This window comes from Mercurialis annua, linkage group LG2, assembly GCF_937616625.2.
Source record: "Mercurialis annua linkage group LG2, ddMerAnnu1.2, whole genome shotgun sequence".
NCBI classification, from domain to species: domain Eukaryota; kingdom Viridiplantae; phylum Streptophyta; class Magnoliopsida; order Malpighiales; family Euphorbiaceae; genus Mercurialis; species Mercurialis annua.
Window position 1 is genome coordinate 47,982,631 of NC_065571.1, and position 27,576 is coordinate 48,010,206.

Consider the following 27,576-nt stretch of genomic DNA (forward strand, 5'->3'; position numbering starts at 1 on the left):
GTTCTCCATTTTCTGGGATGTAACACATATAATCGAGTCGGCATAATCGAGGAGTTCGATTGAGATTAGATAGAGGGTTATCGGTTGAAATTGAGGATTGCGGCGGTCATCGGTGCTCGTCAGAGTATAAGTAGAGGTTATAGGCGGTCGTCGGAGCATATAACAGTGGTTGCGACAATGATAGATCTTGAATGTTGGTTACTGTGTTAGTGGGTAGTTAGGGGTAAAATAGTGATAAAAAATAAATGATGTATAACTGAAAAGTATTAAAGACAAAAGGGGGAATTCTGCACTTTTCAATTTAATGAGTCACGAATGTATACATTTCACATATTTGAGATATAGGATGTAATTTCCTCGAAATATTTGTGTCCATGAGACACAAATATGTCAAAAACCCTACTACAACAATCCACTATTACTAACTGTTGCATTTGTTTTTTCAACATTTTTGATTGGCTAAATTTCTGAAAAACGCTTCCATAGTCAAACTGAAAGTTGACTTGATTACACTGTCACTCTCTTTGTTTTTTGTTTTCCTCTTTTATTCCCTTCCAACAACAAAAGCTGCGCACTGTTCTTGCTTTTTTAATCTCTTATTTTCACTCCCAACCCAAATCTACCGCTCACTAATTCACTAAACCCAACTCAGATTTCAACATTTTTATCGAGAAATGGTCAGTTTCAGTATGTTTTAGATGTTTGTTTCTGTATTATGTTTCTTGGTTTATTACAGCTTTAATGGAGCTGAAAAAGGAAAAACTTATCAGGTACTTTCTTTTCTCTATTTTTTCAGTAAGTTCAACAAAATTCTATAAAGTTTGAATTCTTTGGGTGTTTTTTTTACTTTTTCAAGAAAATTGTATGCTATAATGGTGAATCAATTATGCAAGGGTAGGCTAACATAGCTGCAGTTGATTCAGAAAAATGACCATCTTCTAGGATTAGCAAAATTATGATGAACTTTCTTATATTATTCATGAGTTCTGCAGCATAAGACAAAAATTTTGATTCTTTCCAGAAAATTGTTAATCTTGCTGTTTAGGGTTTTTTTGGGTTTAGGGGTTTCAGATTTTTATTGGTTGTTCTAGTTTTCTGGCTCAACTGAATGGAATTTGAACATTACAGAGTTTTTGGAATTCTCTTACTGATTTAGTAGGGGCTTCATTTTGGTTAGGTTTTACTCTGCTGGAAAAAAGATTAGAGAAGCATCGTGGCGGAAAAATGATGCCGTGCACCCTGAGAAGTCGTCGTCTTCTTCTTCTTCTACTATGGACAAAATGCTGAACAATGATAATGGGATAATTGGTGGTAATAGAAGTAGAGTAATGGATACAACTAAAGTTGGGATGTCCAAGGTTTTACAAACGACGACAGACAATCCGTCATGGCATAAGAGGATACTTGATCCGGGAAGCGACATTGTGCTACGGTGGAATAGGGTTTTTCTATTCTCGTGCTTGCTGGCGCTTTTTGTTGATCCCTTGTATTTTTACTTGCCTATCATTGGAGGAAATGAAGAATCTTTGTGTGTGAATAGTGACTTCAAATTGCGAATTGTTGTAACATTCTTTCGAACTATTGCGGATATGTTTTATTTGTTACACATGGTTATAAAGTTTAGAACTGCTTATGTTGCTCCAAATACTCGTGTCTTTGGAAGGGGTGAGCTTGTGATGGATCCAAAAAGGATAGCGCGGAGGTATTTAAGATCTGACTTCTTTGTTGATTTTATTGCCACTCTGCCTCTTCCTCAGGTACTATTTTCTTCTAAGATTTTTCTTTTGCAATTTTACAGTTTATGCATGCTTCATGTAGCAGAGAGTCAATTGTTTCAAGACTCTTAGTGGACAAAGTAAAATAGATGATGAATGAGTAGTATTAACAATTTTAGTTTAAGTTCAACTATTTCCTACCTTTTCTACTGCATATATGTTGATGCTCCTATGCTGGGAAATTTACAGTTGATAAAAGTTTATGACCAACGGCATAGAACTCCAGCAATAGAGTTTTAGGGGACTAGAGTATTGAAATCATCTTGACTGTGGGGGGGGGGGGCGGGGGGGGGGGGGGGGGGGGGACCTCTCTTCTCCTCTTCTCTTCGATTGCAAAGAGATTTTCAGGAAGCCGTCATGTTCTTTTTTCTGTACTTGAATTATTTGCCTGATTCATCGAGCTTTTATGTCTCTTTTTCTTATTATGGTTAAATTTAATCAATAAAAAAGATTTAATAACTTGCTGGATCGCTGCCTAACAGAACTGTAATGGACATTGAACAACAACATGGTAGATGATCATTAATATAACACCTTCTGCATGAGGGACATGACATGAAAAAGGTGTCCCTTTACCATACTGTGTATATAAACTGTATATTCCATAAATACATTGCATAATTTGACGTTTAGCATCAGTTTGTTCTTGACCTTCTCATTCTTTTCGGTGTATTGATATTTTTCCTAAACTAATAATTAATTAAATAAGAAATTGAAATTTTGACAGATTCTCATCTGGTTTATTGTACCGACGGCAAGAGGTCGTCAAACCGATCACAAGAATAATACTCTTGCATTAATTGTTCTTCTACAATATGTTCCCAGATTGTATCTGATTTTTCCTTTGAGTTCTGAAATTATCAAAGCAACTGGTGTAGTCACTAGAACAGCATGGGCAGGGGCCGTGTATAATTTGCTACTCTACATGTTGGCAAGCCATGTAAGTAATGCATATGTTTTGTACTAGTTTATTCTGCTGCTAAGCCACTTCTTATATCAATTGTATTCCCTTAAATTCTAGGTTTTAGGAGCAGCATGGTATTTGCTATCCATCGACAGATATACATCTTGCTGGAAAAAGCACTGCAGAAGGGAACCTATCACATGTGTCCTTCGATATCTAGATTGCGATACTTTTAACCATGGGGATCGCAGAATATGGGCAAACACTACAAATGTTTTCAATAACTGCAATCTAAGAAAAGATACCACATTTAATTATGGTATCTTTGAAAATGCTGTTAAGAAAAATGTTGGATCATCTAACTTTCCTGAGAAGTATTTCTATTGCTTGTGGTGGGGCTTACAACAACTAAGGTATCCTCTTTGTTTCCCATGCATCATAATTATCTTTGCTATGCAATTTTCTCTATATCTGTGTGTTGAGTACACTATCTTGAAATGAAAAATCCCTCATCACATGGACTGGATATTGAATATCTTTTTGAGCAACTGAAAGTAGTAAAAGTACAATATCATTTGGGACTAAACTTCTCCTTGATAATATTTCAAATTCTATTTACTTTTTCTAAGGATTTATATAAATAATCACTGAACTTTCTGTGATCTGAGTACCTCAAGAAAAGAATTAGTTGAAACTTAGGATTTGCAGAATTCAACAATTTAAAATAAGCCAACAGGTTAGACTCCTGCTGAGGTCTGAATAAAATAAGCCAACTATGACTTTTGATATATGTAAAATAAGGAGTTCTGGTAGAAATGTTTTAGATAGAATTTTCCATGATAGAACTATGTGAATTAGAAATTTTAGTTGTCAAATCCAAATGAAAGTGACATATATGTATCTGTTTTTAGTGCAGCAACTACAGACTATGATATCAGCTCATTGAACATGCAATGATGCTTTTATAGGAGTCTAGAGCATGACATATTATATGCTAACGATTTGCATTACCTCTATAAGCTCTTGAAAAAAAGGAGTTGGTACACCATTTAAATGTGGCTCTAAGAAGATCATGTCCTCTTTCTTATTTGCAGTTCGTATGGGCAGAATTTAGCAACTAGCACATTTATTGGGGAGACGTCATTTGCCATACTCATTGCGATCTTTGGTCTTGTTCTATTTGCTCATTTGATTGGCAATATGCAGGTATTGGAAAAAAAATACTTTTCTTGTCTTTCATCATTCTTATGTTTTTGTTATTCTTATGCTGCTTTGTTTTTATTTTTTTGTGCCATGACTGAATAAGTTGAAACTATGCTCTATATTTATGTTTTGTGTGGTTGATTTTCCATGTTGTTTTTGCTTTATGCTGCTGTATTGAAAATGCTAGTTAAGGATGGTCGCATTGATTCTACATCACACCTCTGGAACTTGCGTCTGATGTATTGCTAGTCTTAGTGGTCTTCATTGCTGCTATGAGCTTATGCCTTTATCTGGGCTCAAAATGCTAAAGTTTAGATATTTGTTTTTGGTATTTAACGTGGCATTATGGTGTCTATATCATTCCCTTTTTCTCTCATCTGTCTTATTGCGGCATCATTGAGCTGAGACATCAAGTTTATGATGCTATGCATGTCATTCTATTTGGCTCATTATCTGGTGTTGCATGAGCTACTTAAAAGTCGTGAGCTTTCAGTAAGACATACAAGGATGTAGTACCCTATATTCATTCATGTAGAATCAATGAGAAGTAATGGCCCAATATTCTTATCCTCTCATTCGCTAGGAATGTATTTGGGTGATGGTCTTTGTGTTTGCTGTTACCTACATTGTTTAATAGTTATTTCTTGTTTTGAGGCAGACATACCTTCAGTCTCTCACTGTAAGACTTGAGGAATGGAGGCTTAAGCGAAGGGATACTGAGGAGTGGATGGAGCATCGCCAACTCCCTGAAGATCTAAGGAAACAGGTTCGTCAATTTGTTCAATGCAAGTGGATTGCAACTCGGGGGGTCAATGAAGAATCTATCCTACATGGTTTGCCTACTGATCTTCGACGTGATATCCAGCGCCACTTATGCTTGGACCTTGTTCGCCGTGTATGTTCTACCCTTCTATTTAATTTTTTTTATTTTCTTAGGAACAAAATTTTAGATAAATTTGTTTTTTCTGGTAATTTTTGGTTAGAATATAAATGGCATTCAGCCATGGAGGTCTTCTCATCTTCTGAAATAATATTCCTGAACTACCAAGAGCTCTACCGTGAATAATTAGTAATGTTGTTACCTACCAAGCCTCTTCTGAGATTCATGCATATGATCAAGATGGTTTCTTTGTACCCTCGTGTCTTCTATAATTTGTTCTTTGTCGAGAAAATTATCCTTTTTCCTAAATGATGCTTTGTGGGTCTTGACCATCATTTAGAAGGAGATTATAAGGTGCCTTGCATAAGTTCTCTTTGACCAACTTTGATGAATGGAAGGAAATCTCCATTTCACGGTTAGGAAGACAAAACGAAAATAAAATCACCTTAAAAGGAACCATAATGAATTGCATAGATAACCTGATCCAGAAGGATGATTTATAACAGTCGAAATGATGTCTGACTGATATCTGGTTCTAAAATAACAGCCAACTTGCTTCTCTCATTTCCAGGTCCCTTTCTTCTCACAAATGGATGATCAGTTGCTTGATGCAATATGCGAGCGGCTAGTTTCTTCTCTGAGCACTGAGGGAACCTATATTGTTCGTGAGGGTGACCCGATAACAGAAATGCTTTTTATTATCAGAGGTAGACTAGAGAGTTCAACTACCAATGGAGGCCGCACGGGATTCTTTAACTCGATCAGGTTGAAACCTGGAGATTTTTGTGGAGAGGAGTTATTATCATGGGCTTTGCATCCAAAATCCTCTCTCAACTTGCCTTGTTCAACTAGAACAGTCAGAACTTTAAGCGAAGTTGAAGCTTTTGCATTGAGAGCTGAAGATCTAAAGTTTGTGGCGAACCAATTTAGACGCCTCCATAGCAAAAAGCTCCAGCATACATTCAGGTATCACTCCCATCATTGGAGGACATGGGCAGCCTGTTTCATTCAGGCAGCTTGGCGCCGGCACAAGAAATGGATAACGGAGCATAATCTCATTGTTTCAGAATCTTTTGTTTTGGATGAAAATGAGACGGTTGAAGTAGATTCAGAGGAAGGCAACCATTACTCTAATGGTTCAAGTTCTTCTCAGGCAAAAATGAACCTAGGGGTTACATTATTGGCCTCCCGATTTGCTGCAAACACAAGGAGAGGAGCTCACAAGATTAGAGATGTTGAGATGCTAAAACTACAAAAACCAGAGGAGCCAGACTTTTCTGCTGCTGATGGTTAGTGCTTGAATTATGAGATTAGAAAGCAGCATCTTGTGGTCTTTTTCTGCCTAAGACCAAATTTGTTTCAGATGATGGCTCTGATATCCCGTATCCTGCGAAGATTTTTGCTCGACAATATCCTTTGCATACGCTTGGCGGAGGAGGGAGCGGTTTTGTTGTAACCTGCAGTACCTGTAAATTCTTTTGTAATGCTGTAGTTAATTCCACTCTCATCATAGGCAAGAGGATAATACTACACACTTGAGTTTTTAGATCAGCTTATCAACTGTATTATGAAACTGATAGCTGCTTGTTGAGTAGATAAGTGTATGATCATATTGATGCTAATATTTGGTATTAGGGGTGTGCAAGAACCAAACTGAACTCATCAAAGTTCAGTTTGAAATTACAAAAAATTGGGTTTTCACAGTTCATTTTGATATAAATCATCCATTGAGCTGACTGATTAGATTAGGCTTGGTTTGAAATATTCAAAATTCAGTTTAATTCATTTTTAAATAGTCAAAATATTAATTTGAAAGGAATGCACACCCCTGCCTGGTATTTCCTTTTTGTCCATTAGTTGAAAGTTGAAATAACATACAACAGCAAGCAGTAATTTCAAAGATACTAATACAATGGAATTTTTTAGTTATTTGATGTTGGAAATATTAAAAACAATCTCATTGACTGCAAAAACTGGGGAAAATCAAGGATACATACATACAGTAGAACATCTACTTCTCTACCTGAACTTAAAATTAATAAAATTGACTGTTGCAGCAGTATGTACACTTTAGGGCCTATATGATGAAACAAGGCACAAGCTGTATAATACACATACAGTAGAAAAGAAGGTATCACGATGAAATCCGAACTCTGCAGCATCCGACATTGGGTAGCTCAAATAATTAATCCTCTCTGGTCGTAAGGATTAGCCTTTCAGGAACCATATCTATCAATGTTCTTGTACTTCTGAGAGATTATTTCTGCTTGAACTTTTCTTGCAGTATCTGTTGCACAACCAACAAGAATGAGGACTGAAGTACCGGCAAATCCTCGAAATGCAGTCAAGTGTGTGATTTGTTCAACAACAGCAGGTCCAGCAGCTAGTATGGCCAAGAACCCTGAACCCAGGACTGAAATCCTGCTCAGAACCTGTTAATACAAGCCATAATTGCATATTAGTGAGCAGTATATTTTAATACAGTTTGATTTACCATCAAACCCTCTATATTATTCAGAGTAGTCTAGACCTTAATCAAAAATATTATATAAAATGGAGATTTGGTTATTGATTGAAGATTCTACATTGATGATGCAACAAAATGCATAGCTCATTAGAAAGAAAGCATACCGTTTTCAGAAATGCAGCTGTACTTTTACCCGGTCGGACTAGTGGAATTGAAGCACCTTGGCGCTTCAACTGTTCACTCACATCATCAGGGTCCAATTGCAGGAAGGTGTAGTAATAGTTGAAGAAGGCTATTAATAAAATATTGGTGGGGAGATATAATGAACCTACAAAGATTTTTATCCGGTTAATTAGGAGAAATGTGATTAAGACAAAAAAATTAATCATCAATATCCCCGATATAACTAGTAAATCATGTGAAAAGCAATAAAGACAGAAAAATTAATCACCAATATCCCCATTATAACTAGTAAATCATGTGGTTAGAGTCTTGAATCACACAATTACAACCCAACAAATTAAAGGATGGAACACAGCTAACCATTTGATATCAACCCAAAGCGGACCAGGCACTAACACATGATCAGTATAGTGATCTATCATAAACATTGGAGTGGAAAGAACCGAGTTCGTTATTGCAGTTGTAGAGATCTAATCAATTCATGTATTTTGACAAGCGCTTTAAATAAACATAAAGAAGATTTGTTCCTAAACCACCAAATGCACTATGCCTCCATAAGGCAATACAACAGCAGTATTCACATTTCATAGATGAACAGCTTCATTATAGACAAGCACAGTTCTCGTTATAATATGCACCCATTTGTACTAAGAAAACTTACCTCCTGGGTTCAAAGCCACCGCAGCACTTTTTAGCGCAGATACTCCGGTAAATCGCGCTAGAGTGCCAGGAAGAGCCAGTGATGATGTAGAAAAAATGATAGGCATCACCCCGGTACTATTTACCTGCTTAAATTAAAAAATAATTGTTATAAAACCATAGAACATAATCAGAATTGTTTTCCAGCAAAGTCTCCGAGACCCCCCATTAGATTATTAGAAAAGTGAAGTAAGGATGTCCGGGCTAGAGATAAATATGGTAGAGTCAAACTATATAGAATAGGAGATAATCAATTTATTCTTAATCTATGGATGTATCATCCACATATGGGTGTAGTATATAACCATTGTATAGTGAGTATAGAAGAAATATTATTTTTTCTTTTCCTCCTTTCTATATTTCTACATCTTTACTTCAAAATCCACTAAAATAGGAATTCCACCCTCCAATATTTCTGCTAAAGAAATGATAAGAACCCCGACAGTAAACACCAGCATAAAGCAAACAACTGCAGTTGCAAGAGATCGCAAGAAGGTTGAAAAATACAATAGAATAATCGATGGTATGTGTGCACTATAACCATCTTTAATTTTTCCATTTCCCAAGGATTTTATACAAGAGTTTATTTGGGATAGGGTCCTGTAGCTCAAGGAGCAAGGGAAGAAATAGAAACTTGGAGGGGCAAAATTTAAGTAAACTAGCAGACTAGGTGGATGAAAAATGTAAATACAGAATCTCAGGGGTATATATTGTATTTTGAAAAGTTTAAACAAAACTTTATGATCAAGTTTTTGACTCTTACCGGCTTTGGGCAATCACGTCCTACCCAAAGCCATGTATTCTTGGCTACTTGTGCCTCAATCTACCAAGAAGGTTTGTATGATCTCTCATTGTGAATCAAAGTAACAAAGTTGTTCAAGTTATAGTTTGATCTATTTTCCTTCTTAAAAAAATTAAACTTCTCAAGCTAGAATAGAAGTGAAGGCATTGAGAAGAGATTCAACTAAAAAACATATCAGGAAAGGATGAGCACAAATTTCTTTACCAATATGTTATCATTTATGTGATAACTACACTTTGACAACTAGCAAACAACTTTAGTGATGAATTTGGAATAGAAAAAGGAAATCATGCTTGAAAACCTACTATAAAGATGTGATAGAACATATTGCATCTAGACCAAATTATATCCTTCTAATGATGCCTCAGGGTTACAACATCAACCATGAAATGTTCTATCTGTATGTATCAACCATTGACACTTCGGACATGAGTGTACAAGGTTATAGAACAATAAATCTGTTCTTTTATAGTTAATAACTCCATAAGCTATGTGCATTTCAACAATCATGATAAAAATGGATCGAAGCCCACAAAGCTTGAGAAATCCAAACAGTTTTACACATTTAAGCGAAATTGAAAAACTATCAATTCAAAATCTTGGATTATATTCTACTATTCAATTAGAAAATAAAAACAGAATTGTTCTTAATTAATTTGACTATTATATTACGAGTACCAGCAATTTGTAGATTGACTAAGAATACATGCAAGGACACTTGTCAATACACTTCATGACCATTTATACGTGAGTACTTCAAGGTTTTTTTGATCTCTAAATTAAAGGGAAAACAACATAAGAATGTGAATAACAAACCTTGAATGGTAGGTAAGCAGATTTTTGAAGACCGCCACTCTTGCTGGTGTATCTTGAGGCATAGTTGAGTGGTATCTTTCTCTCTGCTTCCTGAAAACCTTAATTGTTACATTTGTTAATGTTTCTTTTCTTTCATAAGTTTAATCATTATCACAAAAACACTCAATTATTACCTGAACATACACTATTCCAAGAACTAACAGAAAGAATGAGGTGAAGATTGTAGCAAGCCCAGCGTAGTTACCATCCTGCAATGCTTGTGTAACTGTCCTACCAAAAGATGCTGGCAAATAGGAAATAATGCTCGTGAATATCAAAAGAGATGTTCCGTTTCCAAGTTTTAGATCAGAAATTCGTTCCCCGAGATATGTCGTCAAGACAGATCCAAGTGTCAACAATGTAACAGATGACAAAACCCATTCTGTGCTAAAGTCATTGACATAGGGACGTAGGAAAAAAACCTGTCCAATTGCCTGTCAAGAAAAGAATGTCAAAGGAGATATTAGAAGGGAAGCTTGGTAGCATTTTATACAGCAGGCTGGCAAGTATTGTAAAAGAAAACATTGTTTAGATTTCAGGAGTTATCGGACAGGACATACACTTTGTAATTCCGTCCACTCAGATATGCGATACCAACCATGCAACAAATAAATCTAAGAACCTAACTTTTTTCCTAATGTAAACGAATCAAATCAGATAGTAAAAGATTTGCTACTGATACAAAATTTACTAATTTAAGTGATTATAATACATCTTTAGTGATTAAGAGAAAGCTTATTAATAATGGTGCTTACGCGTAAACATAAATATTTTAACACCAACTAACCAATAATTTTGATGGTATATCGGAATTCAATAAGTTGTTCTAGGGAAGATTATACAGTAAGCTACTTGTTAATGAGTGTTTGTTGCATACCTGTACTACAGCGAACCCAACGGAAGCATATTGAGTATATTGGAGAATCTTCTTTCTTCCAGCTTCACCTTCTCTTTTCTGAAGATCTTGTAATTTGGGGTAAACTTGAGCAAGAAGCTGAAACACAATTTGTGCATTGATGAAGGGAACAATACCAAGGGAACATATACCAAGTCTACCAATGCCTCCCCCAGAAAATGAATCCAAAGTGCTTAATAAGCTATTTTGATCTAAGTTTCCAACAAAAGCGTCTCTGTTTACCCCACCAAGAGGTATGTATATTCCAAGACGGGATAAAGCCAAGAATCCCAATAGCTTGAGAAATTTCCCTGGCAATGGGCCTTTAAAGAAATCCCCAAAATCAATGGAACTGTCCTCAATTGCAGCTGCAAATTTAAAAGCATTCTGCTTAATTGATAAAAGATACATACGTCATTTGCAACTTGAATATGCATTAGACATCAAACTGGAAAACAGACCGGCAACTCCTCTAGCTGAAGATTTATCCTTCTTGGTACTTGAGGTGCTCTCGAATGTTGGTGATAACAAGGCTAGTAGACTTTCCCAAGCAGAAGTTAAACCAGAATATCCATCTGGATTAATACCCAAGGGATCAAAAACTGAGAGATCATAGCTGGAAAAACATTCCAATCAGCAAGAGGGAAATATTGCAAGATGTAAATCAATAAGATTCCAGCAATTGTTGAGAACTTGGAAAAGAAAAAAAAAAGAACTTCGTATGCTTACTAAGCGAATTATTGTAGTAATGAAGTATACAGCTTTCCCAACCAATGAAACAATACCTTTAAGAAAATAATAGTTCAAATTGAATCAACTTAGGGAGCTTTTCATAATTTTGAAAAACCTAGATTGATTAGGAATAGAATTCCTTGCGGCAGAAGAAAATCTTCAACATAGAATTGAAGTATAAATATTTTACTTTTACTGAATAATTAACGAAAACAATAAGACCAAATATGCTTAAAGACAAAAAGCTAATTAGGAATGTCATAAATAGTGAAGTACTCATTCATGGAATGAGGGAGGCCAAAGCATGACGGTTCCTACCCACAGCTATATGACTGTGATAAAGACAGAAAATCATAGGGGCTCACGTTCATACTTCAAGCAGCCCTCCTCTGCGATTAATCCATATAATGTGTAACAACTAACAAATGATTGAACTTTTCTAGAATTCGATTCATCAAATATTGTGTAGCATTACTACAGTGAAAGCTAGTTAAAGTTTCTAAAATCAGAACATAAAGTGCATTTCATTTTTTTGCATCACACATCATTCAGCTGCTAATTATTCAATATTTCCTTGCTATGATTCTACGGGAAGCTACATAGCAGCTGAAACTTGGTCTTTCAGAAATCTATAGGAGCACACTAAGTTGAACCACCACATTGACTTCGAATAATATCGTGCTGCCTCGCTTTGCAATATCAGTCTTGCTCATTAAATAAGAGATGACACTACGTGATTACCACAAACAAAAATTAATTTCATTGATTATCTTGATAGAATTTTTTGCTTAGTTTCAACTGCTACATTCTCCAAGTGTGAGGTCAAATAACTAATTTTATTACAAAATATAAAAATTAGCAATTTCTGACTTGTTATTGTACAATACTACAATCAAAAAACTAACTTTTTTTTTACTAGAATTCAATTGAGCAAGCAAACAGCATTAAATCTAACATAAAATATGTCAAGCAGTGAACTTTGCAAAAACCAGCAATAACATGTGGAACAAAGATACGAATTTGTCAAGAACTAAAACACAAAAAAAAATCCCACAACTTAAAATAAAATCAGAAAAGTGAGTTAATCAAATTTATGAAAGAATGTGAAATAAAATTGAAGCACCTGGTTTTGGAGCTCCATGGCTTGGTGGTGGAAGTGGGTTGGTTTTGCAGAGAAAAAGAGGCTCTGCAGGTAGAAATTTTGAGTCTGGAAGTGGATTTTGAAGGATTATTATAATTATAATTATAATTATAATTATAATTATAATTAAGATTACAAAATGAAGAAATTGGAGAAGCTGCTTCTCTCACTGTTATCAACATTATCTTTTCTCAAACTATCGTTTCCCTTCTTTCGTTTCTCTCAATAGCAGTGTTTTAAAAACCGGACCGGCAACCAAACGGGTATGGCCACCGGTTCTCAGTTCAACCGGCTCAACTGTCGGTCCAGTTTAGCAAAATTATATATAAAATATAATTCTAGTTTATATTTGTTTAAAATTCAAACCGATCCGGATTAAAAAACTATTTGCAATTATAAAAATAAGGTACTATATTCTATTATTTTAATAATAAAATTTTATTTTAATATGTCATTCAATTTTTTAACTTACCATTTTAAAATTTCCTTAATGAAATTCTATATATTTGATTCTATCTAATATGAAAATAAATAAATATTCTATTTTATTTAGATATTGAAAATTTATCCTTTAAAACTCAATTACTATTATTTATTATAATTTATTTATGAATACTAAAAATTATTTGACATTTCAATTTATTAAATTATTAAAATAATAATAATAATCATGTGTTTAACTTTCTTCTCAACGAATTTATTGTTGTGTCCGAAAAGTATTGTTAATTTATATGGCTAAATAAGCGTATAACTGGACATATATTTAGATTTAAATTATTAAAATAATAGTAATAACCATGTGTTTAGCTTTCTTCTCAACAAATTTATTGTTGTGTCCGAAAAGTACTGTTAATTTGTATGGCTATAAATAAGTGTATAACTGCTGGACATATATTTAGATTTTTGGCTAAGCCTGTTGTACCAGATTTCCAGCTCTATAGACCTAAAAATCAGGACGGATGAACGATTTATGGTTTATCCATTCGAACTGGCCTATCCGGTTTTTAAAACAATGATTTGTTGTTCCGTTATATTATTTACCCAATATTAGTGTTTTAAAAAATTGACCCATAACGGCCAGTTCGAGCGATTAAATCGGGAACCGCTCATCCGTCTGGCTCGGTTTGATTTTTAGACAAATACTATAAAATAAAATTATTTTTTATAATATGATTTTGCTAAACCGGTTCGACCGGAAGTTGACCTGGTCAAACCAGTTAAACCAAGAACCAGCTACCATAGCGGTTTGGCCACCGCTCTTGTTTTTAAAACACTGCCCAATACCCAAATCTGAAGAGTAATTCCATTTAAAATCAGTTCTTGTCTAGCAACTATAAGTAACGAAAACAATAATATCAAAGGCCAAAAGATTAATAAAGCAAAGACACATCTGAATCCACTAAGTACTTAGATTCTTTTGAAAATACATCAAGAAAAATTAAAATCAAACAAGCAAAAATCCTCCTCGCCAAAAATCATCATCTAAATCAAAGTATTCTCATGCACGACCTACACAGATCACCAAGTGTATCAAACCATTAGCAATGATTTTACGATTTCCATCAAGAAGAAACCCCGTTAAAGGACGGTCATAAGCTTCGGTGCCTTGGATACTCTCGGTGAAAGAATGAAACTTGTGAATGAAAAAATTGTTAAAAATTTCCTTCAATATTATAAGCGCAACATCCACTTGATGACGGTCCAAGACGACATAACGTAATAATGTTCCCAATAGATGTCAATTTGTTGTTAAGAACAAACACAACATCCGACATCTTCTCTTGGAGAATCTGAAACTTCTCATTCACGCTAAAAGAAACGGCAAACCTACGGCCAAAATCAAATGGTGTGGCAGAATATGTATGCGTCTCTTTACAATGAGCATAAATTGTTTCAGACGAGCCGATGAGAGTACAATTTGGAAAAGGGCATGAACATGCTATATAAGAACAGTTATTTTCATGCTCTATTTTGTTGTCGTAACTAAAAATTTGTTTGCACCCATAAATTTTGTTTCGGCAATGAACCTTTACCGACTTGATAATTTTTTCCATGGCGATCCAATAGGTAAAAAGCAAGAAGAACATTTGCCAAGTTTGATGGAACATGTGTTGCAAGTCGTATGACCATTCTCACACTGAATAATATCAAAAATTCTAAAATTAAGAATGAGTTAATATAATAACCTAAAAAATAATACATGAAAACAGCAAACAAAAGTGTAGTCTAAAGACACAAAATTCTGTAATATTATTTGATTTACTTCCTACCCTAATTAAAAGTTACAAAGATTAATGCATATATATATATACATGAAAATATAACGAGAGAACCTGAATAATAGGAACCGTTAAAGGTTCGAAGCAGACGGCGCAATCAAGAAGTTTAAGATCAAATGAAGCGATAATGTTACGGGATTGTTTTTCTCCGGATGTTCCTTGATTGTTTGCCGATGGATCCATTTCTGCTTCTGCTTCTACAGTTCTAACAATTTTTGTATTTCACTTTCTGTTGTGGTTACATATTTAAATAGGGTTTTTGATATTTGGGTGCCTCAAAGGCACCCAAAAATCCAATATAGTGCCTCTTCTGGAATTAATTCCAGAAGAGTGCCTGGGACCACGTGGTCCGCATTCTAGGAATGCGGACCACGTGGTGGTCCGCATTCCTAGAATGCGGACCACATTAATCACCTGATTAATATATAATCAGGTGATTAATGCATGTTCCGCATTCTAGGAATGCGGAACATGCTTCCCCAATGATTGGGGAGACAGTTTTGTCTCCCCAATCATTGGGGCAGCAATGATTGGGCACTAAAATGCCCAATCATTGCTGATTATTAAATTTTTAAAAATAAAAAATTGTTTAAATAATTATAAACTAAAAATTAATATAAAATAATTTTATTTTATTTAACTAATGATTTTAACAGACGATATTGACTAATGATTTTAACAGACGATACTGAATTTAACAAACGCTTAGAAATAAACGACAAAATTTAACAGACGATATAAATATTTATTTTATTTAACTAATGATTATAACAGACACTGATAACAAAATAACAATTATAACACACGAATATAATATACATAATATAGTAAACATACAACATATACTAAAATACAAAAATCGATAAATAAAGAAAAATATGAAATCTAATCCTCATATCTACGAGTCCTCGGTCTCTGTACCCTCAAACCGTGAGTCTCTCGTCGGTGCCGCGAGCTGTCTGTGATCGAGTGAAACTGTCTGGGTACCGGAGGGCTCTCGCCGCTGTCGGATGCGTCCTCGTCCTGAGCTGAATGCTGAACGTCTGCTGCTGGTGGTGCAGTACCGGTCTCCTCCTGTGTGGGCGGTAGAAGTCTAAAAGATGGAGGTGTGAGATCCGGTCGTGATAAAAGCTCCTCGTACGCCTCTGAACCGATCTCCGGACCGAATAACCATGACTCTGATAGTGTAAAATGTAGCTGTGATGGATCCTGGGCCTGGTGAGAAGAAGATGGCCGCGAATGTGACGTCGACGGCTGATCATCCGAAGGCATCGTGGGACGGTAACACTGATCGAAAGACGTGAACGGCTGAGCATCTGTATATGGCGCTGGACGGTAATACTGATCTGATGCAGCAAACGGCGGTGGTGTGGTCTGCTGAAACGGAGACGCCGGTGGTGTGGCCTGCCGGAACTGAGACGCCGTCGGTGTGGCCTGCTGGAACTGAGACGCCGGTGGTGTGCCCAGAGAAGTGGTATATGCTGTCTGTCCGTACGACGGCTCAAAAAACGGCATCGACGAAGGCGGGACCTGATACGATGATACCTGGGGTCCCTGAAATACAAAGTTAAAAACGCAACATTTAAAATATATATTTAACTACGAGTTAAAAAGCAATAAATTAAATTATAAATGACATGAAACCTGTGGGAAATAGGTCTGATGCCACGGAGGCTGTGATGCTGAAGTGGAAGTGGAACCGTAGTACTGAGTCGGGCCATAGTACTCCCCCCGTCTGTCTGTAGTGGCTGTAGGATCGAAGTGGAAGTAGACCGGTGGGGGGATAGGGTCTGCCGGGCGCTCGCGAGGCGGGGCGACTCTAGGCTGCCGTCTACGCGCTATATTCCTGATCCATCTCGTTCCTGAAGCACTGGTTGACTGGACGCCCTCTTTTTCGACGCCATTCAGGGTTTGGAATGAAGTGGGGTTCGTCTACGCCGGACTTCTTCCAGTATGTGCCGGCACGTAACACTTTAAATGGAGTGTTCCAGCATTGAATTGCAAACTTGGTCTGGTAATGCCAATGCACAAACTCAAGAGGGTTCAGCTTCTCCTTTGCACAAACGGCCATAGCATGAGAGCAGGGCAACTTAAATTGCTGGAATTTACCGCACGTGCATTTCTTATGCTGAAGGTTTACCGTATGGGTATTTCCTCCTCTCCCATTTGAGCCGTTCTTCCTAGTTTCCACTTTGCATGTCATCGTAGAACGGTCGTACGTCTGACTTGTATGAAAACGGGCCTTCTCCCCCCTCTGCTTCAGTAGTTGGATGCATATTGGGGTGTAGTGAACGTTTGTAGCAATCAACTCCTCATACGTCTTCCAACGCGTGTCGAACATTTTAACCATCCGCGCAAAAATTGCCTCAAGCATTGATGTGATCGGAAGCCCCCTTATATTCTTCAGTGTCGCGTTGACAGACTCAGCATAGTTAGTTGTCATCACATTGTGCCGTTGCCCTTTTTTGTCATACACCCTTGTCCACTTTTCTTTAGGCCGCTTTTCTTGCTTAGTCAGCCATGCATACGCTTCTGGGCTTCTAATCTCGATCGCTGCCATGTAGCGTTTATACTTGTGCTTCTGATATGCTCGGCCTATGTGGCAACCATAATATTAGCGCATAATAATAACCTATGTAGCGTTTATAATGACTCGTAAAAAATCATTACCTGCTTTATCCGCCAGCTTCTTCAAAACCTTGTTCCTAAACTTGGTCTGAAAATTACTACAGAAATGTCTGATGCAAAACTTGTGGGCGACACCGGCCCATTCAGGACGCTTCAGAACCGACAATATTCCAGCGTGCCGATCAGATATAATGGCCACCTTCCTTTCGCAAATCACGTGCTCACGCAAATGTTCAAAAAAGTACTCATAACTGGCAGTACTTTCAGATTCAACAAGTGCAAATGCCAGTGGCATGATGTGACTGTTCCCATCGATTGCCGACGCGATCAACAAGGTCATTTTGTATTTGCCATACAAATGAGTACCGTCGACGAACAAAACTGGCTTGCAAAAACGAAACCCTTCAATTGTCGGTTTGAAAGTCCAGAACATTCGGATGAACGTTACGACTTTCGGCTGAAGGATCCCGTCGGTGTACACCTCAGCGCCTACAAATCACAAGTTCAACAAAATTAGAATTATTACTTGAAGCAACTCGTTATATAACAAATTAGAGTTATTGCGTATACCTTCTGCATCCCAGAAAGATCCAGGGTTGACATGCATCATCTCGTTCATGAACTTGTGAACCATACCAAATGATTCATACCAGCCACCGTAAACATCAGCTATTGCCTTTTCCTTTGCATTCCAGGTTCGTTTATACGGAGGCCTAACTCCAAGTTGTTGCCAAATTCCAGCTCTGAGGGTATCGATCCGTATATCACGTTGCAGCTTTACTTGACCCTTGATATAGTCTGCGATTGCAACAGACCCAAAATTCCGATGGTTTGGATCAGGTAACAGCTGATTGCACGTGTGCGGGCCAATATATTTTGTCAACGTCCACGTCTGAGTTGCTTGCAGAAGTGTAGCGCGCAGCCACCATTTACATACAGGGTTCTGCCTGCAAGCCAACACTATTGTCGAGTTGGTAGTCCGGCGACCCTTGAACTCTCTTCCCACCCCGACCGAATAAGTAGTCGCACAAGCTCGGACGGCATCGCGATTTGGGAATACCATCCCTACTCGGAATTCCATCCCAGGATCCCACATAATCTTTTCATCATCCTCTGGGGCGACGTCAAAGTCGCAAAGATCCGCCGTTCTTACATGCTCAGGAAGTTGCGACTCATATTGTGAATCTGCTCCTAAGTCTTCCTCGACATCCTCTTCGTTGCTGTCGTAGAAATCCTCTTCTTCCTCTTCTTCCTCTTCACCACTACCCCTCTCAGACCCGCTTGAATCACCTAAGACCAACTGATCTAGTAAAGTCTTGTTGCGAACCACGGCCTCGTATTCCACGTACAATTCCAAAATCTCGAGTTGCGGATGCCGCACGACCTCGTTCAGAATTCCAAACACATGCTCGTTATTCTCCACAGAAAACAACGAGTACGACCGTATCGCACCCTCAACTATTCTTGGAAGCCGGAAGTAGATTTTTGAAATTTCTACTTCCCCGTCGGTAGAAACTGCTCTTCTACAAATATTTTGTAATTCCTCGAAACTCATTCTCTCGCTAAGCGCCATATTAACCGGACGACCCCCGTGGTATTCTATTCCACACGGAGAACTCACAATACGGCCATCACACCATATCAACAAAGATATATTTGGACTCGTCATTTCTAATTAATAAACAGCAAATTTTAACACCGTTATATTTAAAATGCTAATCTTAAATTTATAGCGTTAACATATCAATCGTAATTACTATTACTTTATTTCTAATATTTTTTTCAAATAAAAATAAATTAAACATATCCTAATATAATTGTATGAAATTTCTAATTATACACTTCCTTATTACATGCATTTCTAAGTTATAATTAAAGTCTAATATTTTGCTATATTAAAATTAATTTTATAACAATTTTACATATTATTAAATTTCTAACATTTATAAACACTAAAATTATTTAATACAATAATTAAAAAAATTACACGTACTAACCTCTTGTAGTCCTTTAAATAAATATCGAATAAAAAATATAACACTTCACGAATAGATCCGTTTAGCTCCGAAATATAACTTCTTCCAACTTTTTCCCGAAATATTTTTCAAAATATAACCTCGAAACTACTTTTTTTTCTCCCCTCTACTCTCATTTTTTTTCTTTGATTTAGTAACTATTTTTTCTTACAAATCAAAAACCCCCCATCCCTTTTATAGGCAGCCTCACCGTTGGGAGCTGGTCTCCCAACGGCCAATTAAATGCGTTCCGCATTCCATGAATGCGGAACGCATTTAATTTACCGTTGGGAGACCAGCTCCCAACGGTAAATTGGCAGTGTTCCGCATTCCTAGAATGCGGAACACTGCTAATCAGATTTAATAATCTGATTAGCGTGGTCCGCATTCTAGGAATGCGGACCACCACGTGGTCCGCATTCCTAGAATGCGGACCACGTGGTCTCAGGCACTCTTCTGGAATTAATTCCAGAAGAGGCACTATATTGGATTTTTGGGTGCCTTTGAGGCACCCAAATATCAAAAACCCATTTAAATAGGTTAGATAAGTCTGTTTAAATTCTTCAAACGAATACGAATTGATTATGATGCACTGTTTTCTAAACTATTCAAATGTTTAGTGGGTGTATTTAATTATTTTATTCATTTCCAAGCCATCATTTGATTACTTATCGCACAAAATTAAAACATCAAATGAATTAAGGGAGATGAACGGATAAGCAAATTGTATTGATCATTTCAATCGATTTCCGACATTGGCAGTAGTGCTTAGAGTTCTTTTCTTTTTCCTATATAAATTGTAAAAGGTCATAAAAAAATGGCAAAAACTCCACACTACACTTAAGAAGTAGTAAAAAATAGTGTACACTAAAAACGATTACTCCTGTTCCACAAAAATACACAAAGTTGAATTTGCATAAAAATTAAAATAGTTATCTTTTTATTAACTTTCAATATTACTTTTAATTTAATCATTTAAATGTATTAAATTTAATTATTTATATTATGAAAATAACAAATTATTATTTTGGAATTGTTAATTAAATTTTAAAAAACTATTTTATTGGATAATGTGATAGTTAATGATAATTTAGAGAATATAATAAAAATAGTTGAAATTAATAAAGGATAATATTGGTATTTCAAATTGACTACTCAAATTAATATAGTAGCAATTTTGTCTATTTTTGGAACACCCATAATATCTACTTTGTCTATTTTTAGAACACCCAGAATAGCTATTTTGTCTATTTTTATGGGACAAATGGAGTATAATTTTATGAAAGGAGAATACAAACTCAAGCCAAGAAAATACAGTCAAAATTCCTATAAAAAATCTAACCTGAATATGAGAAAGTCAGATATTATATTAAAAAATTGTCTGAGTGAAACAATTAGGGTCTGTTTGTTCAAATGAGTTTCAGAATTTTTATGAAGTTCAATTGAATTTTATTAAATATGGGTTAGTTTCAAAAGAACTTTTACAATTTGAATTTATATTTACAATCTAAATACAATTTTTAATTTATTTTATTTTATTTAACATTAATTATATATTTAAAATACCAAATACCAAATACAAAAATTTATTTTTTAAAAAAAATTCATTTTAAAAAAAATCTATATTAAAACTGAATCAAACAACAGGCCTAAAAGATCTATATTCATTTTCAACAAAGAACCTTCAAATCAATGAGATAGATTTTTAATTCTTTATTAGTGGATGTAAAATGAATGTATTAAAACAAATGGTATATAATTTGTAATTATAAAACTTATCTCACAATAGCGCCCATGGCCTAATGGATAAGGCGCTTGACTTCTAATCAAGCGATTGTGGGTTCGAGTCCCACTGGGCGTGCTTCTATTCTTTTTACGAATATTTCCTGTTTTTCTATTTATATATTTTTACCTTTTGTATTGAAAAAATTATATTTTTGTTCAAGTTATTAAAGGTAGCTCTTCTTTAAGAATAATTACTTTTTCTGTTTTTTTTTTAAATTTGAAAACCACTTTCAATTAAAAGTGCCATGTTTTAAAATGTGATTTTATTATATAAAATAAAAATACTCCAGTCTAACTCTATAAGTATATTTTATTTTGCAGTTTTAATTTTATTCAACATTTATAATTCCATTACTATATCAGTATAAAGATTAATTTATATTTTTTGAACTTTATAAATTATTTGTTTAACTCACTAATATTAATATATATAGTTACGTTCTATAAACAAATAGCATATTAACAGCATATTTTTATTTTATATAATTAAATTAAATAATTATAATAAAAATCTATATATAATATTTTTTTGAAATCCAAAAATCTACATTTATTATAAATTTAAAATACTAAATATCAAACAAACAATAATATTTCAATAAATAAGATAAACAATAATATTTTTATATTATGATAATAATAAAAAATATTTATCTAAATATTTATTATTTTATTATTAATAAAATTTAATTATTTAATTTTTTTTGAATTAATATGTATATAAAAAAATAAATTTAGATTAATTTTTCAAAATAATAAAATAGTATATTATTAATAATAATAATAGTATAAAACTTATATAATAGGAAAAATTGTTGTTTTTTTTTTGTCAATCATCAAAAAACAATTATGTAACATCTATTAGATGACATTTTCTTCCATTCATGGTTTTTTCGATTTCGGAGTTCGCTTTCTCATAAGAGACATCGTCCCTTATGGCAGTGTACCTGGTTCTTCTGTATTTGGGAGATTTGAAAAGGTAGAAACAAGAGGGTTTTTAGGTAAGAGTTGATGGTGAGGGACATTTTTAATTTACATGTATATTTGTAGAGCAGTAACCTTTTACAAGAATTTTAATTTTGAATTTTTATATTCTAATGATGTTTTTAGAAGTATAGTATTTTTTGTAACAACTTTTAGCTTTTATGAGTTTTTCTACCTTCCATTATTTTATGGTAGAGCTAATATACCTATCATTTATAAAAAAAAAGAATAAATTTATTTGCTTAGCAGAAAAAAGAGATGCACCAAATATAACAATGGCCTCACTCTCTATAGGCCATACAGGGAAGCCTTTACAGAGGCAAAATAAAAAACTCAAGACAGGAAAAAAAGAGAGATTGTTGTTGATGTTATTGTTGGAATAGTAAAATTTTAATAGAAGAAAAAGGAAGAATTTATTTTCAGGTCCTTAAACTATACTTGTTTTATTTATCCGGTCCTTATATTAATTTTTTTCTTATTTGGTCCTTCAATTTAGCAAAAAATTATTTTCGAATCCTTGATTACGCCGTTTAGGGTAACAAATTGCATTTTCAAGACTTAAAAATAATTTTTTGCTAAATTGAATGACCAGATAAAGATAAAAAATAATTTAAGGACCGAATGAAAATAACAGATATAGTTTAAGGACAACGTAAATGAGTTATTCAATAAACATCATCAATTATGTTTCATGTCTTGGCTTCGAATTTCGATAGTAAGGCTGGCATTAGAGATACTTGAGGCAGGTGACATTAATAAGTTTATGAGTAAGGCCAGTTTAGGCCAGCTAATGGCATAAAATGAACCGACATTCTCTGGTGTATTTGCCTCCAATTTGAGACATATATTTTTCCATTTCTTCCCTAATTCCATGTTTAATCACACCCTTTTTAGTAACAATTACTATCTTATTCTCTAATTGACAAATAGATTATTAACATTTGGAAAAATTGTATTTAATTGATTAACGAAAAGCTTAATATATATCAATACATGATACTTTGTATGACATGATTTAGGCTGAATTAAAAAATAAATATTGGTAATTGGAAAAAATAAGACAATTGAGATGAAAACTTAAAAAGTTATAAATAAATAAGAGCAATTAGTAACTAGCGGTCGGGAATCATGCCCCTTATCTTTGTCCATATGTACAACAATATTATTAAAAATGTGGTTGGTAATATATAGTACTTTAACTGATTAAAATATACTTTGTTTCAAATCTTCAGCCAAATTATTATTCTCTTCTTATAACACCTTTATTGTCTCACTCTAATTGATGAGATTTTTTTATACACTATGTAAAGAATAAATGATTTTATTTTATCATATTATATTAAATACATCAGATTTTTTATAGAAAGCTAACACAAATATATAAAGTATAGTTATAAATTAAAATAGGACATCTAACAAAATTAAATTAGTTATTAACACAAAAAATTAAATTAGTTAAATTAGTTATTAACAAAATTAAATTAGTTTTTAACCAAAAAAAAAATCTCGTAAATATAGACAGATTCATAAAAATAATGCAAATCATCTTTTCTTTTTAGTAAAAATGTAAACAGAATTAGTTTAAGGAATATTTTGTATCAATTTTGTCATTTTAAAAGCCGAAATGCACAAAAACAAATTGAGGTATAAAATATTTGCTCTCCTTTCTCTCTAAAAGAAAAGTTCTTCATTTGTTCATCTTTTTAAGGGTGGAAGAATATGATTTCTCCGACATTAGCCGGAAAATCATTTTCTTTCCGCCCATAATACTATTTACTATAGATCTACTATGTCCTTCTTTAGTTGAATAAAGTCTTTGGTTATGAAGTTTTTTGGGTCTTGATTTGTATTTTTCATATTTCAATAAGTCTAAAGGTTTTTGGTGTTTGTAGGTGCTAGATCTATCAAGGTTTTTGATGGGTTTTCGAATTTGAGATCCGATTCTTTAAGATCTAAAATATATGGGGGGTGTCTTTTAGATCTATACAAGTTTTTGAAGATCTTAAAAAATGGAGGTTTTTAGATCTATCAAAGTTCTTGTAGATCTATATTCGGAGAGTTTGAAAACCCATTTAAACTGTTGTAGATCTAAAATTAAGGAGGTGTTTGTTGGGTTATCTTTGATAAGAATTTATTGAAGATGAAAATCGGAATGCTAAGCTCAACCAGATAGAGCGGTTTCAAAAGCAAATCGGAAGAAGAACTATCCAAATACTCCGTCTACGAGAAACATAGTTTCATCGTTGTTAAGTTTATGCGGAAATACCGTCACATATTTTTTCTCACTTTTGATTATTTATTGCTTATCCGGAATTGTTACTTAGCTTCTAATTGTTCAATTTTGAAAGATCATAATGTGGGTTGTGATATAACTTTCATATTTTGTACTTGAATCTTCTTAATGAATTTCTATCGTTTGAAAAAAAAAGGGTTAATTACATATAAAATCACCACTTTTGCATGAAATTGTAAAAATAACACGACCTTTAAAACGTGGCAATTCAGGGCACCACCTTTCATTTATTTTCAAAAATAACATGAGCACATTTTTAGTGGCATTTTTGCTGACGTGGCATGACATGTGGCACTCCTATTGGGTGTCCAAGTCAGCAAAATTTTATCTAAAAACGTTCCCATGTTATTTTTGAAAATAAATGAAAGGTGATGCCCTGAATTGACACCTTTTAAAGGTCGTGTTATTTTTGAAAATTCGTGTAAAAGTGGTGATTTTATATGTAATTAACCCCAAAAAAAACAATATGTGGTAGTTTTAAAATTGAAATATATTTACAGTGATTAATAGCATAAAATAATTATCACTTGGCAGAAATTAGTTTATTAAATATTAACAAGATTGCAATTATTTTTTATACTATCACTTTATAAGCCATAATTTTATTTTAATTATGAATAAATATATTTTACTGTTATTTGATGCCTGATGGATACCGAATCTTATCATAAGTACTATAGAGTCGAGTCGCAGGAGATTTATCCTCAGATGATGTCGGACTCTCGCCCAAAAGGCTAAACCTGATAGCATTAGTAACAGAATTCATGAGATTCGCTTTAACTGGAATAATACTTCAAACCACAAAGACAAACCGAATCCCCTGAAACATTCAGACAAAGCGCGTCAACCTAGGGATTCGGCCAAGCGACCAGATCCGCTATCACGACCCGATTCTCGGCGTCGAGACCGGCGCTAAAAAATGGAAATGGTTGCTCCGAAACCCGTAGCAAGCCTTAAAATACTTTAAAAACCACTTAAAAAATTTCGTGGAATTCAAAACACATTTTTGAACATTTTAAAATCTCCGTTTAAAACATTCCGATAAAAGTCATAATGAAACTTACAATTAATTTTATCTTTAATTAATGTATTCAAGTTTCATACCCACTTTATTGGGGTATATAATGCATCTCATTATGCATACACCATTTCATTATGGTGACAACTGCATTTCATTATGTAGACGCGTTCATCGCATTTATTCTCGTGAAGTCTCTCGGACTTTCGCACAACATACACACATTATAATATATCAGAGTTTTAGCGTTATAATAAAATATAAAGCATAAATAAGTCCAACATCCACTATGGTATTACTGTTCATCATTATAGATACTGCAACTCTAGACATTTAAAGAAAGGTCATTCTCACTTTATTTAAGTCAGGGATTTCCAGAACAAAAAATTGGAAATCCACACCTCAAACTACTCGCCTATAAAAATATTATAAATTCAACGGGGTCAGTTATAAAAACTGAGTGAATGCGTACAACATGTACTAATAAACATTAATATAAAAACAATGCATTCTAGATTATCGATTTATATAAAACCCTAAACCATGATTCATGTTTCTATATGTTTTCAAAACAGGGTACATAAATATTCCATTTTTCCACTTTATTCGGGTAACCTTTTATTTTCCTATGGCCGTATTTATTTCTCTTTTGTACTTTAGCCAGTCAAATCCGATCATTCTAATTTTACGTATACGGAAGTCCCAGACTCTTCTTGCAATACAACAGATTTTGACAGTATATAAATTTTGTCGCCAATTTCACTTTTTTTAATAAAATGTTTCACCTATAAGATCTCGGCAGTTTCTCTTTACTGCCTTTGGTCGTTTATATTCCGTTGCCTCTGAAGATCTGTTCCCATATGTCTGGGCCGTCGTCTCAGACTTCCAGACCGTCGTCCGGATTCACACAGCACTTTTCCTTGCAAAAACATTCTAAATGCAATACCGGTGATCACACAGCACTATTGTCGCCCAATAGTGAGCATGTTTCAATGAATCTAAATCGGTTTCAAAACTATATATAATAGTTTATGCGATTTAAATTCAAAATAAAATAAAGCATTTGTAAATCATGTAAAGCAGTTTGCAAACATTTTTAATACTAATATTTAGCAGTATAAGTTGTAAACACACTCACAGTACTCGCTTATTTCAAATTGAAAAATTCCGCCTGTCGAAATTTCAAAATCTTTCCTCGGCGGTTTCCGCGACAAAATTCGTTGGATCTAATTTAGAGATTAACATTAATAAATGTATTAACTCTAAATTCTAGGATATACTCTAAACCACGAATATCCAAATTTTATTCCAACTATCTCTTTCCGCGTCATCGTATTTACATACGATAAATTCTAACTACACTAGTTTATTTAATTTAATAAATAAACATAGAATTACAATTCCATTACAATTCTAACACATATAAAATCCACACTATTTTTTAAAATTACACATTTAGAAAATCCCAACAAATATACCCCACATCAAAATCCAAAATTATTTTTCCGTCAAATATTTTAATACCCAAAATTTGGCCCCCCCTTATTTTCTGCCGAAACCATTTTGGCAGTAACAGCTGCCAACTGAGCATGGGACTGAGCCACTATGCTCTATCCCCTCTGTTCCTATTCCGGTGGTTTTGGCCGGAAAACGCCTAAACGCTAGCAATTTTAACATCAAAAATCACCAAAATTAATTTTGAACATATTTTTAATTTTTTGATCTTGTAAAAACAACAACCTTTAATTTTAAAAGCATTATTTTTTCAAGATTTCAATAATTAAAACCGAATAAACAATTAATAATCAAAAACTATTTATTAATCCGTCAAAGCACCTCAATTTAATCACTTTAATTCTATAAATATTCAACAAATAAATTTCATGATTTTTCATAAATACTTGTTGCCCAGAAATTTAAAATGATATAAATACCCTTTTTAAACAATTTTAACTAAATAAAATTATCAAAAATCGAACCCGGTTAATAAACCATTAAAATTTCTTAATTAAACACTTATTTATCATCAACCCAACAT

At 34.1% G+C, this 27,576-nt stretch overlaps 4 protein-coding genes and 1 non-coding gene across 5 annotated transcripts; 2 read left to right on the forward strand and 3 right to left on the reverse strand.

The window, feature by feature from the left end:
* The first annotated feature begins 430 nt into the window (after nucleotides 1-430).
* Nucleotides 431-6,384, forward strand: LOC126667022 (cyclic nucleotide-gated ion channel 17). Its single transcript, XM_050359967.2, has 7 exons — nucleotides 431-770; nucleotides 1,178-1,757; nucleotides 2,503-2,715; nucleotides 2,797-3,092; nucleotides 3,774-3,885; nucleotides 4,541-4,777; nucleotides 5,334-6,384. The coding sequence occupies exons 1-7, from the start codon at nucleotides 742-744 to the stop codon at nucleotides 6,054-6,056; spliced, it is 2,190 nt and encodes a 729-aa protein (XP_050215924.1). The 5' UTR covers nucleotides 431-741; the 3' UTR covers nucleotides 6,057-6,384.
* A 321-nt stretch (nucleotides 6,385-6,705) lies between these two features.
* LOC126667023 (preprotein translocase subunit SCY1, chloroplastic) lies at nucleotides 6,706-12,733 on the reverse strand. The gene is made up of 8 exons (XM_050359968.1): nucleotides 12,519-12,733; nucleotides 11,125-11,279; nucleotides 10,646-11,031; nucleotides 9,903-10,202; nucleotides 9,730-9,819; nucleotides 8,074-8,197; nucleotides 7,394-7,557; nucleotides 6,706-7,194 (listed from the first exon to the last, which is right to left on the reverse strand). The coding sequence occupies exons 1-8, from the start codon at nucleotides 12,716-12,718 to the stop codon at nucleotides 6,979-6,981; spliced, it is 1,635 nt and encodes a 544-aa protein (XP_050215925.1). The 5' UTR covers nucleotides 12,719-12,733; the 3' UTR covers nucleotides 6,706-6,978.
* Nucleotides 12,734-15,700: 2,967 nt separating this feature from the next.
* Nucleotides 15,701-16,536, reverse strand: LOC130015128 (uncharacterized). The gene is made up of 2 exons (XM_056104694.1): nucleotides 16,453-16,536; nucleotides 15,701-16,369 (listed from the first exon to the last, which is right to left on the reverse strand). The coding sequence occupies exons 1-2, from the start codon at nucleotides 16,534-16,536 to the stop codon at nucleotides 15,701-15,703; spliced, it is 753 nt and encodes a 250-aa protein (XP_055960669.1).
* Nucleotides 16,537-16,646: 110 nt separating this feature from the next.
* LOC126668654 (uncharacterized) lies at nucleotides 16,647-19,822 on the reverse strand. Its single transcript, XM_056104695.1, has 4 exons — nucleotides 19,441-19,822; nucleotides 18,014-19,114; nucleotides 17,486-17,932; nucleotides 16,647-17,410 (listed from the first exon to the last, which is right to left on the reverse strand). Exons 2-4 carry the CDS (start codon nucleotides 19,110-19,112, stop codon nucleotides 16,647-16,649), a joined length of 2,310 nt encoding a protein of 769 aa, XP_055960670.1. The 5' UTR covers nucleotides 19,113-19,114; nucleotides 19,441-19,822.
* Nucleotides 19,823-21,246: 1,424 nt separating this feature from the next.
* Nucleotides 21,247-21,319, forward strand: TRNAR-UCU (transfer RNA arginine (anticodon UCU)). The gene has a single exon. It is a non-coding gene; the product is annotated as a tRNA-Arg (tRNA).
* The last annotated feature ends 6,257 nt before the right edge of the window (nucleotides 21,320-27,576 follow it).

Bases quoted from the DNA above. Each gene is read 5' to 3' on its own strand.
- LOC126667022 (XM_050359967.2), top strand. From the start codon at position 742: ATGGAGCTGAAAAAGGAAAAACTTATCAG. The intron at 771-1,177 runs GTACTTTCTTTT...CATTTTGGTTAG, and splicing joins AAAAAGGAAAAACTTATCAG to GTTTTACTCTGCTGGAAAAA. The intron at 3,886-4,540 runs GTATTGGAAAAA...GTTTTGAGGCAG, and splicing joins ATTTGATTGGCAATATGCAG to ACATACCTTCAGTCTCTCAC.
- LOC126667023 (XM_050359968.1), bottom strand. From the start codon at position 12,718: ATGTTGATAACAGTGAGAGAAGCAGCTTCTCCAATTTCTTCATTTTGT. The intron at 11,280-12,518 runs GTGCTTCAATTT...ATGTTTTTCCAG, and splicing joins CCATGGAGCTCCAAAACCAG to CTATGATCTCTCAGTTTTTG. The intron at 11,032-11,124 runs GTCTGTTTTCCA...TTAAATTTGCAG, and splicing joins TTCAGCTAGAGGAGTTGCCG to CTGCAATTGAGGACAGTTCC.
- LOC130015128 (XM_056104694.1), bottom strand. From the start codon at position 16,536: ATGGCCCGACTCAGTACTACGGTTCCACTTCCACTTCAGCATCACAGC. The intron at 16,370-16,452 runs GTCATTTATAAT...TTTGTATTTCAG, and splicing joins CTATTTCCCACAGGTTTCAT to GGACCCCAGGTATCATCGTA.
- LOC126668654 (XM_056104695.1), bottom strand. From the start codon at position 19,112: ATGACGAGTCCAAATATATCTTTGTTGATATGGTGTGATGGCCGTATT. The intron at 17,933-18,013 runs GTATACGCAATA...TGTGATTTGTAG, and splicing joins ATCTTTCTGGGATGCAGAAG to GCGCTGAGGTGTACACCGAC. The intron at 17,411-17,485 runs GTAATGATTTTT...GTTGCCACATAG, and splicing joins GAAGCTGGCGGATAAAGCAG to GCCGAGCATATCAGAAGCAC.